At 38.7% G+C, this 15,748-nt stretch overlaps 1 protein-coding gene across 1 annotated transcript in view; it reads right to left on the reverse strand.

The window, feature by feature from the left end:
- The window catches only part of LOC114669188 (E3 ubiquitin-protein ligase RNF123), a 134,304-nt gene that overhangs the window by 80,132 nt on the left and 38,424 nt on the right, over window positions 1-15,748 (reverse strand). Inside the window, exons 18-25 of the mRNA XM_051921033.1 lie at window positions 14,631-14,692; window positions 13,586-13,657; window positions 13,353-13,473; window positions 12,898-12,999; window positions 10,738-10,838; window positions 7,081-7,273; window positions 5,572-5,717; window positions 3,943-4,026 (exon numbers count right to left, since the gene is read on the reverse strand). Of these exons, the coding sequence (XP_051776993.1) occupies window positions 3,943-4,026; window positions 5,572-5,717; window positions 7,081-7,273; window positions 10,738-10,838; window positions 12,898-12,999; window positions 13,353-13,473; window positions 13,586-13,657; window positions 14,631-14,692 (881 nt within the window). The remainder of the gene's footprint in view (window positions 1-3,942; window positions 4,027-5,571; window positions 5,718-7,080; window positions 7,274-10,737; window positions 10,839-12,897; window positions 13,000-13,352; window positions 13,474-13,585; window positions 13,658-14,630; window positions 14,693-15,748) is intronic.

Here is a 15,748-nt window from a genome sequence, read left to right on the forward strand (position 1 = left end):
ATTATCCTGCAATGGACCAGCATAAAACTGCAACTCTGCCTTAAAGTGTTTCTTCTACTGGTTCTATATTTTTAGTGAGTCATATGTAAGCAGATTCCTAGTAAACTGATGATAGTTCGTAAGTTATATAGAGTAGAATATAAGCAATATTTTCTTTCCAAGGCTACCTAAGCAGTTAGATTTTCAATACCTTCAATTTCCTTCCATTGTTTCAAACTACAAATACTTGCAACCTTCTAGTAAAGCTGGAAGTAAAGAAACGCCATGGCACCCTCTACCTCCGATCTGTGCAGTGTCATCCTTTTAATACATGGCCATTTGTCCTTCCATATAAACAAGCTTACTATTGCATCAAGCTCTTCAAAAGAAGACTTGTTAATAAAGGTATACACAAGCGCCCTGAAAGAGAAATAGCAGCTTTGTGACTATAATAACTCATCCAGCATCTTGTTTTATGATTTTCATCTTGTTGTGGAAATTGAATATAAAATGATCTTTAAATTTCCTTGTGACTATACTATCAAATACCTAAACTGCCCAAAGGCAATCAGGGGAAAGTGCTTGAATGTAATATGGCATGTAAATGAATTGACTGGATACTGCATGCTTTTATTCAAATTAACTTTGGACCCAGAGGTCCTGAAAAATTTATCTTGTACATTTATATGATTAGTAATGAGGAGTTCGAGGTGGAAGTGAAAAGAAAACAAAATTCCCAAATGGAGGGATTCTTTCATATCATTTCTTCCCTCATTATTCTTTTCGTTTTATTGTTCGTCTTATTATTCATTTAATTTCTGACTATTGCTGAAGACAAAATTGCTAGCAGGTCAATAAAAATTGTAAAAAGCAGACAGGCCTGTCTGGTTTGGCATTCTAATGTGAAGTAGTCAGAATTTGTACGGTTTACCCAGACAAGACACTTCTGGACAAGAATATGGTCCACACTCAAATGTGTGCGCTACATTAAACAGATGTCCCCATTCCACTTGATCAGTTTTTATTCAGAGTTAGCAAGACCTCTGGAAATCCAGCTCTAAAGGACTATACAGTACATCAACCAATTACTTTAGGTTTGACAATAGATGTCTGCCTTTAACAGATTCACTTTAATCCAGTGAAATTACTGAAGGAAGAACTTTCTCTATGCTGTTTGCCAATATTCCCATAACAAAATTTGTTGGTAAGATGCAAAATCTGAAAGAACCTTTTTTTTCTTCTAGAAAGATAGAAATCGATGCTTGGCATGGAGTATGAGGTGGGATATTATCTTCTATAATTCCAGTAAAACAACTGGATTCAATAGGATTCATTTAACAGAGAAATGTTTGAAAAATGGTGTTGGACCATGATCTGCACCCAGGTTTTCCTGCTTCATAGTAATTTTACAGTGTCTTGAATTTCAATAGAGCTCACGGGTTTGTCCTATTCTTCTAATTTCTTGATTTGATATACTTTGTTAAACCCCAAGGGGAAATGGTCTTTTGGCATGACCCTTGGGGTTCAGAGCGCGAGCAGTGTATTGAGCTTTGACAATTCTAACGCATCTAATAAATAACTGGAATTTGCTTTTCCTTCACTAAATACTCTGACGTGTATAGAGACTTGCAAAATTAATAAAAATATCAGTTATTTCTTTATGTACTTGTTAAGTGCATTCCACATTTCCTCTTTATGTAACTCTTTTAAGGCAGGTGTTGACAAAAATCAACATAAAATGTATAAGGTGCGTGTTAATAAAAGTCAATTTCAATGGGTAGAAAGCTAAGTTTAAAGAAGTCAACTAGTTTTATTCACTAGATGGCGCCAATGACAGAAGTTAAACTGAGCCACCCATACTCCGGCCATTAATTTACTATGACCACAGCATCAAATGTGAGCAGTAGCTCTTAGGACTTAGCCATTCACACACTTCAAAATTATTATGTATAGAGATGTTCATATGTTTTATTTATAGTATGTTTTATGCAAGTTTTCTTGGGAAAAAAAAAATAAGTAAGTAATAAAACCAGCAAAATAAAACAGCGCTGGCATTAAAAGAGCTTTTGGGAAGTCTGCTATTAAGAAAATACTGCTGCAGTTTTTCATGCAACTATTACACAATTTCCATCTTATTTATTGTATTTCATGTGATTATTTCACAATAACACATTTATTCACTTTCTTATAATTTGGCACAAATGGTGTTCCATAATTGGAGCCATATGTTGAAGTGCTTTGTACTGTTCAACTGCATCCTCATGAGGAATGTTATCTGTGTGCATTTCTTTTTCATCTCCGCAATGCCTGCCGTATATACTCACGAATAAGTCTGGACTTGATTTTACCGTATAATTTCTGCCATTTTATAATGTCGGCCGTATAAATTGAATGCAGAAAACTCACGCTATCGGTCCAAGAGATTATGATATGCTAACGCCCACCTGAGAGAGTAACCACGGAGCGCACTGCCCTTTTTTTATCTGTGTATTGTGCTTACATGACCACACGGTAATAATACCCAAACTATTCTGAAGTGACATTTGCACTGATTTGTGTTTTTTGTACCTCACACCTTCATACACCTTTATTGTAAGAGCATCCCTTATCTATGATGGAGCGTTCGATCAGAAGAAAATATGAAGCTGGTTTTAAATGAAATGTCGTTGAAGTAGTGAAAGAAACTGGTAACTGCACTGCTGCAACAAAATTTGATGCATCTGAGAAACTGGTGTGAGATTGGAGGAAGCAAGACAATGTGAAAAAACAAACTTACGTATCGCATTTTTGAACGGGCGTATAAGTTGGGGTCTGATTTTATGATTGATGTTTTCGGGTTTCAAGACCCAACTTATACATGAGTATATATGGTAAATATTTTCTAAAGGAAAGACTATATTTAATTTATGGCTTTTAACCGCCTCTTGTGGATGTACATAATATTTACATGCTGTAATTCAGCAACATAACTATAAGCTCTAAAAAAATCTACAGCCATGACAGTATCACAAGGTGCAAGGTAGACTGAACAGAAAGAGGGGAGCATTAAGAACTAAATGAATTCAAATGCACCATTCAGGCCTGAAAACTCAGACAAGCCAAATGATGGTAACTAACCTAAACTTGAGTAACCCCACTGTTAATTTAGGCTATGCTTATGCATAGAGCATGAAGTAAACTGCAAGCTAATGTATTAATAATCATTGTTTCTAGTTAATGGAGGGTAGCGCTGCTGCCTCGCAGTTGGGAGACCTGGGGACCTGGGTTCGCTTCCCAGGTCCTCCCTGCATGGAGTTTGCATGTTCTCCCCGTGTCTGCGTGGGTTTCCTCCGGGCGCTCCGGTTTCCTCCCACAGTCCAAAGACATGCAGGTTAGGTGGATTGGCGATTCTAAATTGGCCCTAGTGTGTGCTTGGTGTGTGGGTGTGTTTGTGTGTGTCCTGCGGTGGGTTGGCACCCTGCCCGGGATTGGTTCCTGCCTTGTGCCCTGTGTTGGCTGGGATTGGCTCCAGCAGACCCCCGTGACCCTGTGTTCGGATTCAGCGGGTTGGAAAATGGATGGATGGATAGTTAATGGAGATTAATGAACAGAAAGCAGTAATGTATGTGTTTTAGTTAACCTCTAGAATAAATATAAGATTAAGAAAGACATTGAAGGCAATTGCACTTTGTTTATACCTCACATATGCTGTTGTGCTAAATTATGAACTATGGGTGTGCAAATGTGAGGAAGCAGTGTGAGATGGGGTGGGAGGACCTGATCTTCTCAATTGACTTAAGAATTCAAGTTCTGTCACTTGTTATCAGGAAAAGAAACCTTTAGGCAGTATTATAACTTTATCAGTGGGTGGTTCTTAAATGACATTACATTAATGGGAAACGTTTTTTAAAGATTGATTTTTAATAAGACTATTGAATTATTTTTAGCAGTAAGTACAGTGATGAAAATAACAAATAAACTTACTCTCTCAGGGCAGCGAGAAATCTTCTCTTCGGTATCTTTTAAAGCTATTGCATACTCATGGACATCATCAGACACCACAACCATCTGAAATCAGGCAAAACATTTAAAAAAGGTTTCACATTTCCTAAATACAAGATAACATTTTTGGATATCATACATCTACTACTGATGGATTGTTTGCATTAAAAATCACAAAAAGTAAACATATTTAGCTCTGTGATTCCATAATGTATATGCTATTATCAATGCAAATGGGCATTGTCATGACTGGTAAACCTGGGTATGTTTAGTGAAGCTTTGAAATAACCAATAGGTTTGTTAAAGCTTAAACTAGAAAGACCCTTAATGTTCTTCCAGGCTACTCCTTTTACTATTTAAAAAGACCGGTTTGATAACTTCAAAGACAAATCAGACTCACAGCATTAAAATTTCAGTAAAGTCTGCAGTGTACACTTGCAAGATTTTATAGTATTTGTTTTTTTTGCCACCCTATGCCTAACACATACTCAATAAATCATAATGTTTACTTAGTGCCTTACAAGAAACATGGCTTTATAATGTAGTTTGTAGTTTATGTCCAGTACAGCTGATAGCACTGACGCAAAATATGGTGATGTGAAGACAAAAATAGCATTACATGGCCACGGGAAGTCAGTGTCTGTTCTGGGATACTATATCAGACAACAGTCCTAGATGGGACATTAGTTCATCACAGCCCACATACATACCCACACTCCCTAATACAATAATGTAATAATAGCTAGTCAAACTAAAATGCCCAGCTTTGGTATGTGGGAAGAAACTAAAGCTGCACATGGGAAGAATACGCAGACTCCACACAGACAGTGACCCTCATCATAGGGATTAGGATTCCTCATTGCTACCCTGGTAGACTTTCTACACAATGAAAGTTGCGGCAAAACTTGAATAGCTTCACGGGAGATTTGTACAAAGGCTATCAACTGACAAACCTAAATTTGTGGCTACATATTTTGCGGAGCAGTTTTTGTTGGCATGCAAGCATAAAAAAAAATGAATGATTGTTAGGTTAGCAGTGTGGTTTACAAGTCCCAGACCTGTTTGACTCTGAGCATGTAACTTAATCTGCTATATCAGTACTGTAATAAATTACGGTTATGGATTAATGAAAAAACAATAGTAATATTTCTGAGATTACTATTACTCTCAAATATATTTGAAAGGGACATATGGATTAAACTAGACACCACAACTGTGTTTACTCCTAAACTCTATTGCAGCACAATGACAGGTACAAAGCTTAAGACAGAAAAAAGAATTTTATAGCCGTAAATAAATCATTTTGGAAAAAAAGTGACTGCTATTTTCATTTCACATTAACGGACAATGAGTTGATTTTACACATTCATTCTTTTTTTCTTTGATATACCATTTTTCACTACTTCAGTTAAATAAATGACGTGTTATTTACAGAGACGCTGTGTGACTGACAAAGAATCTGGAGTGATATAATGATGAAATATGGAAACATGTGATTAGGCATTATCAGCTAGTCAAAAACACAGAGTAATTTGTACAATCACAATGATCTGCTGACCCTGAAATGGACCAGTCAGAGTGAACACAACGGACATTAATAGGCGCAGGTACCTTTCCCAGCTGCTGGTGTACACTTAAGTTATACATCATGATGATGCCATCTAGGATTTCAAGGAGAGATTTTTCAGCCAACAGCATTTCTGGCTCTTCAGGGGGCCGACCCAGTAAAAGACCATCATTACCATGACTGCCTTCAACTGGAGACACATACAACAAAGAAAGCTTTCATTCCCACTTTGGGTATAGTGCAGAGACTTCATTTTTTGTCAAATTGCAATCCACTCTCTTGAAGGAGAGCTTATGATTACGTCTACTTATTGATTAATAAAAGGCATTTAAAAATTAGTGGTTTGTATCCGTGAATACTAAACTAATAAGCATCATACACTAGACAAACCAGGAAACAGACAAACTGTCTACAGCACGTGTGTCAAACTCCGGCCCTGGAGGGCCACAGTGGCTGCAAGTTTTCATTCCAACCATCATCTTAATTAGTGAACAGCTTCTGCTGCTAATTAACTTCTTTTGCCTTCGTTTTAATTAACTTGACTTGGACCTCCTAATTGTTTCTTTTCCCTTAATTACCAGTCTAACGGTAATGAGACGCAAAACAATATGACGTGTGACCAGCTAAAACCACAGTATCTGAAAATAAAGAATGGTGAAGGTCTCAGCAAGGTTACTCTGCTCAGGTCACCAAAACATTTTGAAGCGGTTCTTAGAAAAAACAGAAAATCCACAGTTTTGGAAATGTCTGCTGTGGCAGAATGAGAGCAGCAACAAGCTATGGAATTAAATAACGGGTTTAATTAACAACAAGAATTGGCTCCTTATTAAGAAACTGGTTGGAGTTTGATGTTCCAATTTAGCTGGTCATCTGTCGGCTCGTTGTACCTCTAATTTCTGTTTGGCTCCCATTTAATGGAGAAAAGAATCAATTCAGAGGACTGAAGCCCTGAAAACAGGACTATTAAAATGAAGGGAAATTAAGTTAATTAGTAGTGAAAACTGGTCACTGATTAGGATAAGGGTTAGAATGAAAACCAGCAGCCACTGCAGCCCTCCAGGACTTGAGGTCGACACCCCTGGTCTACAGCAATGGTAATAGAGGCCTGCTAACTCTGAATTCTATTTAAGCAAGGCCTATTCCCTTTCTCGATACACTACTTGGCTTACAAGGGTATTTCCTTCTGCACTCAAACTAAGGATTTATTTCAAAGTAATTTATTGTTTTGCTAGTCAAAGAAATCTTTGTACAACCACAGGTTGATATGATACTCACTGGAAGAGGGGGGACTCTTTTAATAGATTACCCCAGTCAATTTATTCAGATTTGACCATTCTGAGGTTGTTCTGTGTCACAGACTCTTCCCAACACATTTGATTACCATTGTGAAGAGTACAAACCAATGCCATTTGTACAGTTAACTATCAAAAGTCAAACAGGTAGGCCTAAAGTTGACAGGCAGACTATGAATGATCCTTCATTTCCTTGGGAAATAAATTTTTAGGAATGCCACAATGTCACCATTGAGCCATATTAGAGTTTATCATACTCACTGTCTTCTTCTGTTCTCTGCTCCACATTTAGTGAACGCAATTTCACTTTTTCTGGTGGGGCTGGGGGGCGCCTTGGATTCATCAGACTGACTGCAGCTGTGCTCAGGAATCTGTTTGCACGGCCCAGAGTCGGCGAGCTCAACCAGCTAGGCCTTGCCAATGCAGGGCCCATTGCTATTGCACCAAATGGCCTCTTATTTTTCCGCAGAAAAAAAATAAAATAAAAAATAAATTATTACACATATGAAATGCAGTAAGAGGAAATGAAAAGCCAATAAAGCAGAACAAAACAAATCTGTGTGGAAGATAAGGGGTGTCTTTTGGCCACCCCCAAACCCAAATAAGGCCAATGGGCATGTTTGCTATACAGTAATCCCTCGCTACTTCGCGGTTCACTTTTCGCGGATTCACGACTTTGCGGGTTTTTAAATACAAGTGATTGCCCGCCTATCGCGGAAGTTATGTTCCAGACCCATCAGCAACAGGAGAAAATCCGCGATATAGAAAGACCATATAAATAAACATTTTTATAGTTTAAGCCTTAAAATACCCATCCCACATGCTTTAAACACATGTAAACTTATAAAACACACTTTGTTAACACATATGATATGTGGATGTCGGGCTAAGGATATGAGTAACATCTCACTATTATAAAACATTTTAACTTCACGCAAGACAAGACAGTGAGACAGGAAAATTGGTGATGTACAGGCTTAAAATTATTTACACGCAGAGCGACAAGCAGCACAAAGCCAGCACAAAGTCCACTTCTCCTTAGCGTTCATTCAGCTCCCCACCCCCTTGACAATGCGAAGTGGCAGGAGCGTACTGCGCTTCCGGGGAGGGGGGGTTTGAGCGAAGGTGCGTTCAGCTCTCACACACACACACACACACACACACTCCTCCTTCCGAACGCGCAGAGCGACAAGCAGGCATTTTGGCAGAAGCAGCACAAACTCCATTTCTGCTCAGCGTGAGTTCAGCTGCCCCCCTTCACAAAGCGAGTGCAGACACATTGACGTCTGATTGCTGCGTGCAGTGTGCAGTGTTGGTCTGCGGTGTTTAAGAATGTAGAAAGTGTTTAAGAGCATAGGAAGTGTTTATAAGAGTGTGGGAAAGGTTAACAAGAGAGTGAGAAAGGTTTATAAGAGTGTGGGAAGGGTTTATAAAGCCTTAAAATATGTTCAAATAATAAAATAAATATAGGTCGCTACTTTGCGGATTTTCACCTATCGCGGGGGGCTCTGGAACGTAACCCCCGCGATAGGTGAGGGATTACTGTATACAAAAACACAAGAAATAACAAGAAATGGAACAAAGCATTAAATATACAAAGGAGAATAAATAATATGCTGCCCCTGGTTGAAGAAGATATAAATCCTGGTCTAACTGACAGATGCTTGGTGCACTTTCTCACCAACACCATCAATCATTGTCACCTCCCACATCACTACAGTGACACCTCTTGCTTCTCTTGTTGCTTCCGATCAAGCCCTTATTAACACCTACCCTCTAAACTCTGGGCTTATATTTTGATGCCCATGAGAGGTTTTTAAACATTAGCGCTGAAGTACTTCCAGAGATTTTTTTAAAGATAACTTTAGTGTCAGGGATAGCTTATGGAACTCCTCCATCCTAGAGCTCCCTCTGGTGGACACAGGCCTCCATGGTGTATTGCACTTCAGCATGCAAATCACCACTCCATTATAACAGTTCAGTCTAATGTGTCTTCCCTGTCAGACTAAAAGAATCCTGCTATTCTAAGAGGTTTACCCCATTCTTTTTAAATGTTATTAACTCTGGAACTCAGTCTGAATCCTGCTATTCTAGCAGGTTTACCTCATTCTTTTTAAAAATGTTATTAACTCTAGAACTCTTTCCATAACTAGGAGGGCATAGATCCCTGTTGGCAGAGGATGACTTTCACTGTTAAGGCACCAGATGTTGCCAGTGCACACACTAATATAATTACTTATGACAAAACTGTATTCAGAAACCATGAAGAAGGCTAACAGAATTTATGACAAAACTGTATTCAGAAGCCATGAAGAAGGCTAACAGAATGTCTGGTTATATAACGCTCTGATGTGTAGAGTTAAAGTCCATGGAGGTTCTGCTTAAGCTTTATAATAAACCGGGTTTGGCTTCATCTAGAGTATTGTCTACAATTTTGGTCTTCAGGCTACAAAACGGACATAGCAGCACTACAAAAGGTCCAGAGAAAAGCAACTAGGCTCATTCCAGGGCTACAGGGGATGAATTATGAAGAAAGATTAAAACAGCTGAGCCTTTACAGTTTAAGCAAAAGGAGACTAAGAGTTAACATGATTGAAGTGCTTAAAATTATGAAGGGAATTATTGCAGTGGATCGAGACGGTGACTTTGAAATTAGTTCATCAAGAACACGGGGACACAGTTGGAAACTTGTTAAGGGTAAATTTAGCACAAACATTAGGAAGTTTTTCTTTACTCAGAGAACCACAGACACTTGGAATAAACTACCAAGCAGTGTGGCAGACAGTAGGACTTTAAAACTTGACTTGATGTTTTTTTTTAGAAGAATTAAGTGAATACGAATGGCGAGCTTTGTTAGGCTGAATGGTCTGTTCTCTTCTAGATTGTTCTAATGTTCTAAAAAAATGTTCTAAAAACGCTTGTCCTGCTCTCTGGGAAAATACCTGTAGCTACAATCTCAACCAGGCCCTCTGTGAAATCAACTTTGCTTTTGAACTTCAGGCACTGTGGCATAGTGGCTAAGGTACTGAACTTTACATCACAAGGCTGACAGTGATATTGCTACCATGAACCTACTTTGTGATCCTTAAGAATGTCATTCCAAAATGTATGGAAGCACTGGAAACTGATTTTTATGTTGCCTTAGATAAATGAATCAGCCAACAGTACTATAATAATATCTCTGTGCCTTTCTACCCAAAGCAGAGCAGCAGAACTATACAGTAGGCATATTCTGCTGCTCAATTAAGAATAATGTGGTACCCTGCTGGCCAAGGCATAATTATTACCCTTACCTCAAAAGCAGTGAACACAAGAGGAAAGCTCTAGAGAAACCACTGCACCACTCAGTAGAGGCTGAGAAAGAGAGACTCTTCCCAGATAGTCAGTATATGATCCACCAGATATGAAGGGAACCTGCCCTTCTAGTAAGGAAGAAACAAACAGCAAGGATGGTTATTAAGATGCCTCTCAAGTCTGCCTGGGAAACAGCTGGTAGAACATGATCCAAAATCAGGGAAGCTGAAACCAAGTCACCCCTTCAAAGGAGAAGCCAGGGAGGACTGGCATGAAGTCAATACCGTTTTACTCAACCACTATGACATGGGACATGACCCCTGAATGAGATACATAGGTTCTTGTTGACCTTTTACAAATCTACCTCTTGGCATGCCTTTTCGTTACAATGTATATCATACCATCATATTCTGGGTGTGGAAAATGTCAGATGGCCACTGTCCTTTCACACAGTAAACAGAATATTGGGTGAAAGTACTGGAGTTTGGACGTTAATCTGCACCCTTCACTCTATGCGAGTAAGAGTCAGTCAATGTTATTGCTATTAAATATATGGAAAATCAGATCCAATTCTTCAGAGTGTATACAGTGCTAGACTCTCCTCACCCAGCTTAGACAATTCACCTGGGAATTATTGCTATCTTCATCTTCATCAAGGTCATCCATTGAGTTGGCTTGAATTTCAGCTGGGTCAATAATAATATTCGCTTTAGAAGCTAGATCATCTGTGAAGAAAGCAGACAAAGATGCAATAAGATCGTTTCACATAATTCAGAAGTGACACATCAATAGGAAAACCAACTTCCAAATAACCAGAAATAGATTGTGTTAATTCCATCTCTGTCCATATACTTCCAAGATCCTCGGCAACTTTTACAGCTGCATTGTTGAGAGCATCTTGACCAGCTGCATCACCATGTGGTATGGCAACACTACTGCTATGGACTGCAAACGCCTGCAGAGTGGTGAAGACTGCCGAGAAGATCACCAGGGCCCCACTGCCCTCTCTGCAGAGCATCTACAACTGCAGAGTCCACAGGAGAACTGCCTCGATCCTCAGGGACCCCACCCACCCCCCAACACGAACTGTTCACACTTCTACCCTTAGGCAGAAGGTATAGAAGTATGAGATGCAGGACTTCCAGGCTAAAGAACTCTTTGTTTCCCAAGGCCATTAGACTCCTAAATAACTGACTGAAGTTTATAACCGTGGTCCACCTCATTCTATCGACCTCACACAACTGTATTTGAATTGTCCATCACACACCTACCTGCACATAACACTTTATATTTCTATTCTGTTTTTATACTTTATGCTGCCTCTGTTACTTATTATCTATGTTTATCTTTATACGTTGGTTTTGTCATTTGGTGTGGACAGCAAAAAAAAGAATTTCATTGTATAGGAAAACGTGTTTCCTTACTGTACACATGACAATAAACTTTGAACTTGAACTAAAATGTATTGTTGAAAAGCACTCAAAAGCATTAAAACTGGAAAAAGACTATATTCAGATTCAGCCAGATAGGTTTTTTATTTTTAATTTTGGCTTAATTCATTTCAAGAAGACAGGTTTATTAACTGCAATCTTAAAAACTGAACATAGCCTTCCAGTGATTTTAAATGCACATTAAAAGCTGTAACTGCTTTAGCCTAATAAAAGAGTTAAAAGGATGGTGTCTAGATCGCTCTTAAGACTGTAGTGAAAATTAAATTTAACCTGCATGCCACTTGGCTTAAAATTAAAAGATTAGTCAAGGCATAAAGTTTCCAAAAATGGACCTGCTGAGGAGTACATAATGGAAGCAAAAATACATGGACCAGAAGTCCACAGGCTTATAACACACTTAAGTGTTGATGCTGACCTTAAGAGTCGGGATTTGCAAAGTGTGGTGTTACTGAGGCTTCAATGAGGCTGTCAGGAACTGTTTTGTTATAGGTTTCTAATTTGTTCTGTTTTGTTAATAAACTTCTTTATTTCCACATATTTAGCAGTCTGCTTACATTAAGCTTAAGAAATCTGGACATTACCGGAGTACAAATGATACTATGTCAACTATTGCAGACTGAAAAGAAACACATTCACCTCACACTGAAGTGAGGTTTCATGAAGGCAAATGGCATTTCATTCCATGAGGAACACAGAACATACGTTATGTTTTACCAGTGAAATTTAAGTTTACCTTTTCTCCAGGAAAAAGAACACTAAAGTTAACATTAGAACATTAGAACAATCTAGATGAGAATAGGCCATTCAGCCCAACAAACTCGCCAGTCCTATCCACTTATTTCTTCCAAAAAAACATCAATTCGAGTTTTGAAAGTCCTTAAAGTCTTATTGTCTATCACACTGCTTGGTAGCTTATTCCAAGTGTCTATCATTTTTTGTGTAAAGAGAAACTGCCTAATGTTTGTGCAAAATTTACCCTTAACAAGTTTCCAACTGTGTCCCTGTGTTCTTGATGAACTCATTTTAGAATAACAGTCTCGATCCACTGGACTAATTCCCTTCATAATTTTAAACACTTCAATAGAGTCACCTCTTAATCTTCTTTTGCTTAAATTGTAAAGGCTCAGCTCTTTTAATCTTCTCTCATAACTCATTCCTTGTAGCCCTGCAATCAGCCTAGTCGCTCTTCTCTGGACTTTTTCTAGTGCTACTATGTCCTTTTTGTAGCCTGGAGACCAAAACTGCACACAGGACTCCAGATGAGGCCTCACTCTTTTAAACTTCTAAAAAAGCACTCATGTAGTAAAGTAAATGTCACTAAGGAAGCACTGACCTCTGAGAGTTTTCCTCAAGTGGGAAAGAAGTCCACCTAGCCTCTGGAGGTCAAAGTAGTCCACCTTCCCATTATAGAACAGCTGAGGTGGAATATAAGCATCTGCAAGAAATGTGAAAGACCATGAGAAAGACACATGAGAAGTCACACAAGTTAATCTGGTTGCACTAAGCAGAAATGGTAAACAGCCTTGCAGAAAAGTACGCCTAAAGGGATGTCAACGTGCATTTTATTTTAGAAAATGTCATATACACCTTTGGATTCCAATGACTAAACTCTATGAATGTGGATTCCAAAGGTTGCAACTGTATCCAAAAATGTACAAAAGCAGAACACTGAGTAGAAAATACTCGTCAACCCTGAGTTTTTCTAGAACACTCCATAAGCTACAGTTGGTTTGTGCACAAACAAACTGAGAACCAAGGAAGAGTATGTGTGGAATGCTTTAAACACACCTTCACTTGTGATAACACTGGACATTTTTCCCTTGCCTTCATCCCAATAGCTCCGTAATGCAGCAATGAGGCGATGAAGAAAACAGACCATGTACTCTGGGGGGCAGAGCACTGTGAGGTTCTGAAAAAGGTAAGCACAATTATTTGTCAGCTGTGGCGTAGGGTCTCAAGTTATGTTGGGCTAAGAGTACAATGAAAGTAATAAAGAACACAAAGGTTATTGGGAGACTTACCCCTCGGTGATTGGCATTTTCTTGCAAAAATTTGCGAAATTTGTTCAGAAAAATGTACCTAGATGCTTCACCCTGAAAAGAGAAATTGCCAAGAATTTCTTCATTTTCCAACAGACAACCATATTGTAGATTTAACTCAAAAATACAAATGCTGTCTTCCATATAGCGCCAAGAAGCCCACGTCATTCATAGGAAGCTAGGAAAAAACATGATCCTCCCCTGTGTACGTCTGGCCTGGCTGCACAGATGTCAAGCAATTCTTCATTGGGGAAAGAAAATGGAAAGGCCTAAGTCTACTTCCCCCCACAAATCAACACAGAGCTTGTGTGTTCCTATTCCCAAACAACCAGATTTTCCATGGGGCCACTGTCCTACCAGTGAAGTCTAGTTACTGTACAGTATATATGTCTTTATGTCAAATTTCCTTGTTCGCACATGTGCCATTATTTTAATGTGACACCTAATACACTGTTGGCAGAAGTGATCCCTGAGTATGCATTCTTGGCATTTTGTCATTTCTTGTGGGGAAGATCTCTACAGACCTTTCTCATATCAGGATTCACTTAGGTCTGTGACCCTTGAGTTACAATCTTTTTATTTCCTACGATAGGACCAACTTATATATTAAATGATTTCTGTGTGACTCAGCTATGAAGAGGACCTAAGATATCTGAGGCTACTATAAGATGAGCAGTCACTACTTATGATGAGATGCCCAGATACCCAACTCAGTACTTGCCCATAAACAGATGGTCTTTGTTATACATGCTTTACAGAAAAGACAGAAAGTATAACCTCATATCAGTGAACTTCAATAGCCCAGACTCCCCCTTAAATTCCAACTTTGTAAGCCATCTCCCTTCTAGAGACTCCCAGAAGCAGCACGTGTACATTCTCAGCAGAATGCAAGGGAGAAGACCACAAAGAATAGAGAAAAATGAAGATATTGTGCTAGTTTTGTTATGTCAACACAGAAATTCTGACTGTGGCAATATACACTCCAGCCATTTCAAGTCACATGATACACATCTTGCTGCCTCCATACCTGGCCTTTATCTTTGTTGTTCAGCAAAAGCTTCAGAATCTGGACTTGCAGCTCCTCCACAACTGAAAACAAGAGAAGCACCCATGACTCAGATCTGTCTTCCAAAAAGGTGAAGGTGAACTACAAAACTTGACCTTACACACTATAAAACCTATTAACTTATTCAGATAAAAGTGCAGTCTAGTTGAAACTGTTGAGAGATGCTTTCATAAATAAAGCAAAAACAAGGAACATTTTTGAAAAACAAAATCACATCCTTTGGAAATGTAAAAAGTAGAGACAAGATGAGAGTCAAGCACCATTCAGATTGGGTCTAATGGAATGACTGACATCACCTTATGATAGAAGAGATTTATCCAATACTACTACCCTCTATTTATTTTTTAATGCTCTTCTTGCTTGAAAGAGAAACTGCAACACTAAATATAAGAGAAGGAAGAAGCAGGAACAGTGGTGCCTGTTGTGAGCAGGTGAGTTTGCGTCTGTCCTCCTACTCATCAAGTTCCCAATTGCATAAGACAATATTAATTCAAAGTAAATTACTGGGCAAAACCACTCCAAGCAATAAAAGTACAGAAATTAATTGATTAGGTAACACCAGTAAAATCCCAGAATGAATCAGGGAACTCACGTGAATGCCAAAGATTTATTGAAGTGATGGAAGCAAGTATGGTTTTAATGCCTTTTCCTTGGTACTGAATAAAAGATATCTGTTTTCAGTTTGAATGATCAGTCTTTTCTGGAGGAAGGAGCCTTAAATCACAGTAGGATGAAGACTCAAATTATTTCCACTGCAGCCAACTAAAGTCACTTATATACAGTAGACCCCCATGAAGTTGCGGTTCAGAGTTCGCAGCCTCAGTCATTCGCGGATTTTTCCTTAGAACCTAACTAATAATTGTTAGCGGAAACCGCAAATATCCTCCACAATTTTTATGGCTTTTATCATGGCAATACTGTACTGTAGAGAGAACAGGAAGCAACTGTAGAGAAAACACAGCTTGGGATGGTGAAAGTAGCCAATAGAATTTGAAACTGCAACTCCCAGCAGTCCTTGCAGTAGATCTGATTGGTCTTTTGTATTTTGTCTTTCAAGTTCCTGTCTGTCTGCCTTCTGT

This window comes from Erpetoichthys calabaricus, chromosome 18, assembly GCF_900747795.2.
Source record: "Erpetoichthys calabaricus chromosome 18, fErpCal1.3, whole genome shotgun sequence".
Classification (NCBI taxonomy): Eukaryota; Metazoa; Chordata; class Cladistia; order Polypteriformes; family Polypteridae; genus Erpetoichthys; species Erpetoichthys calabaricus.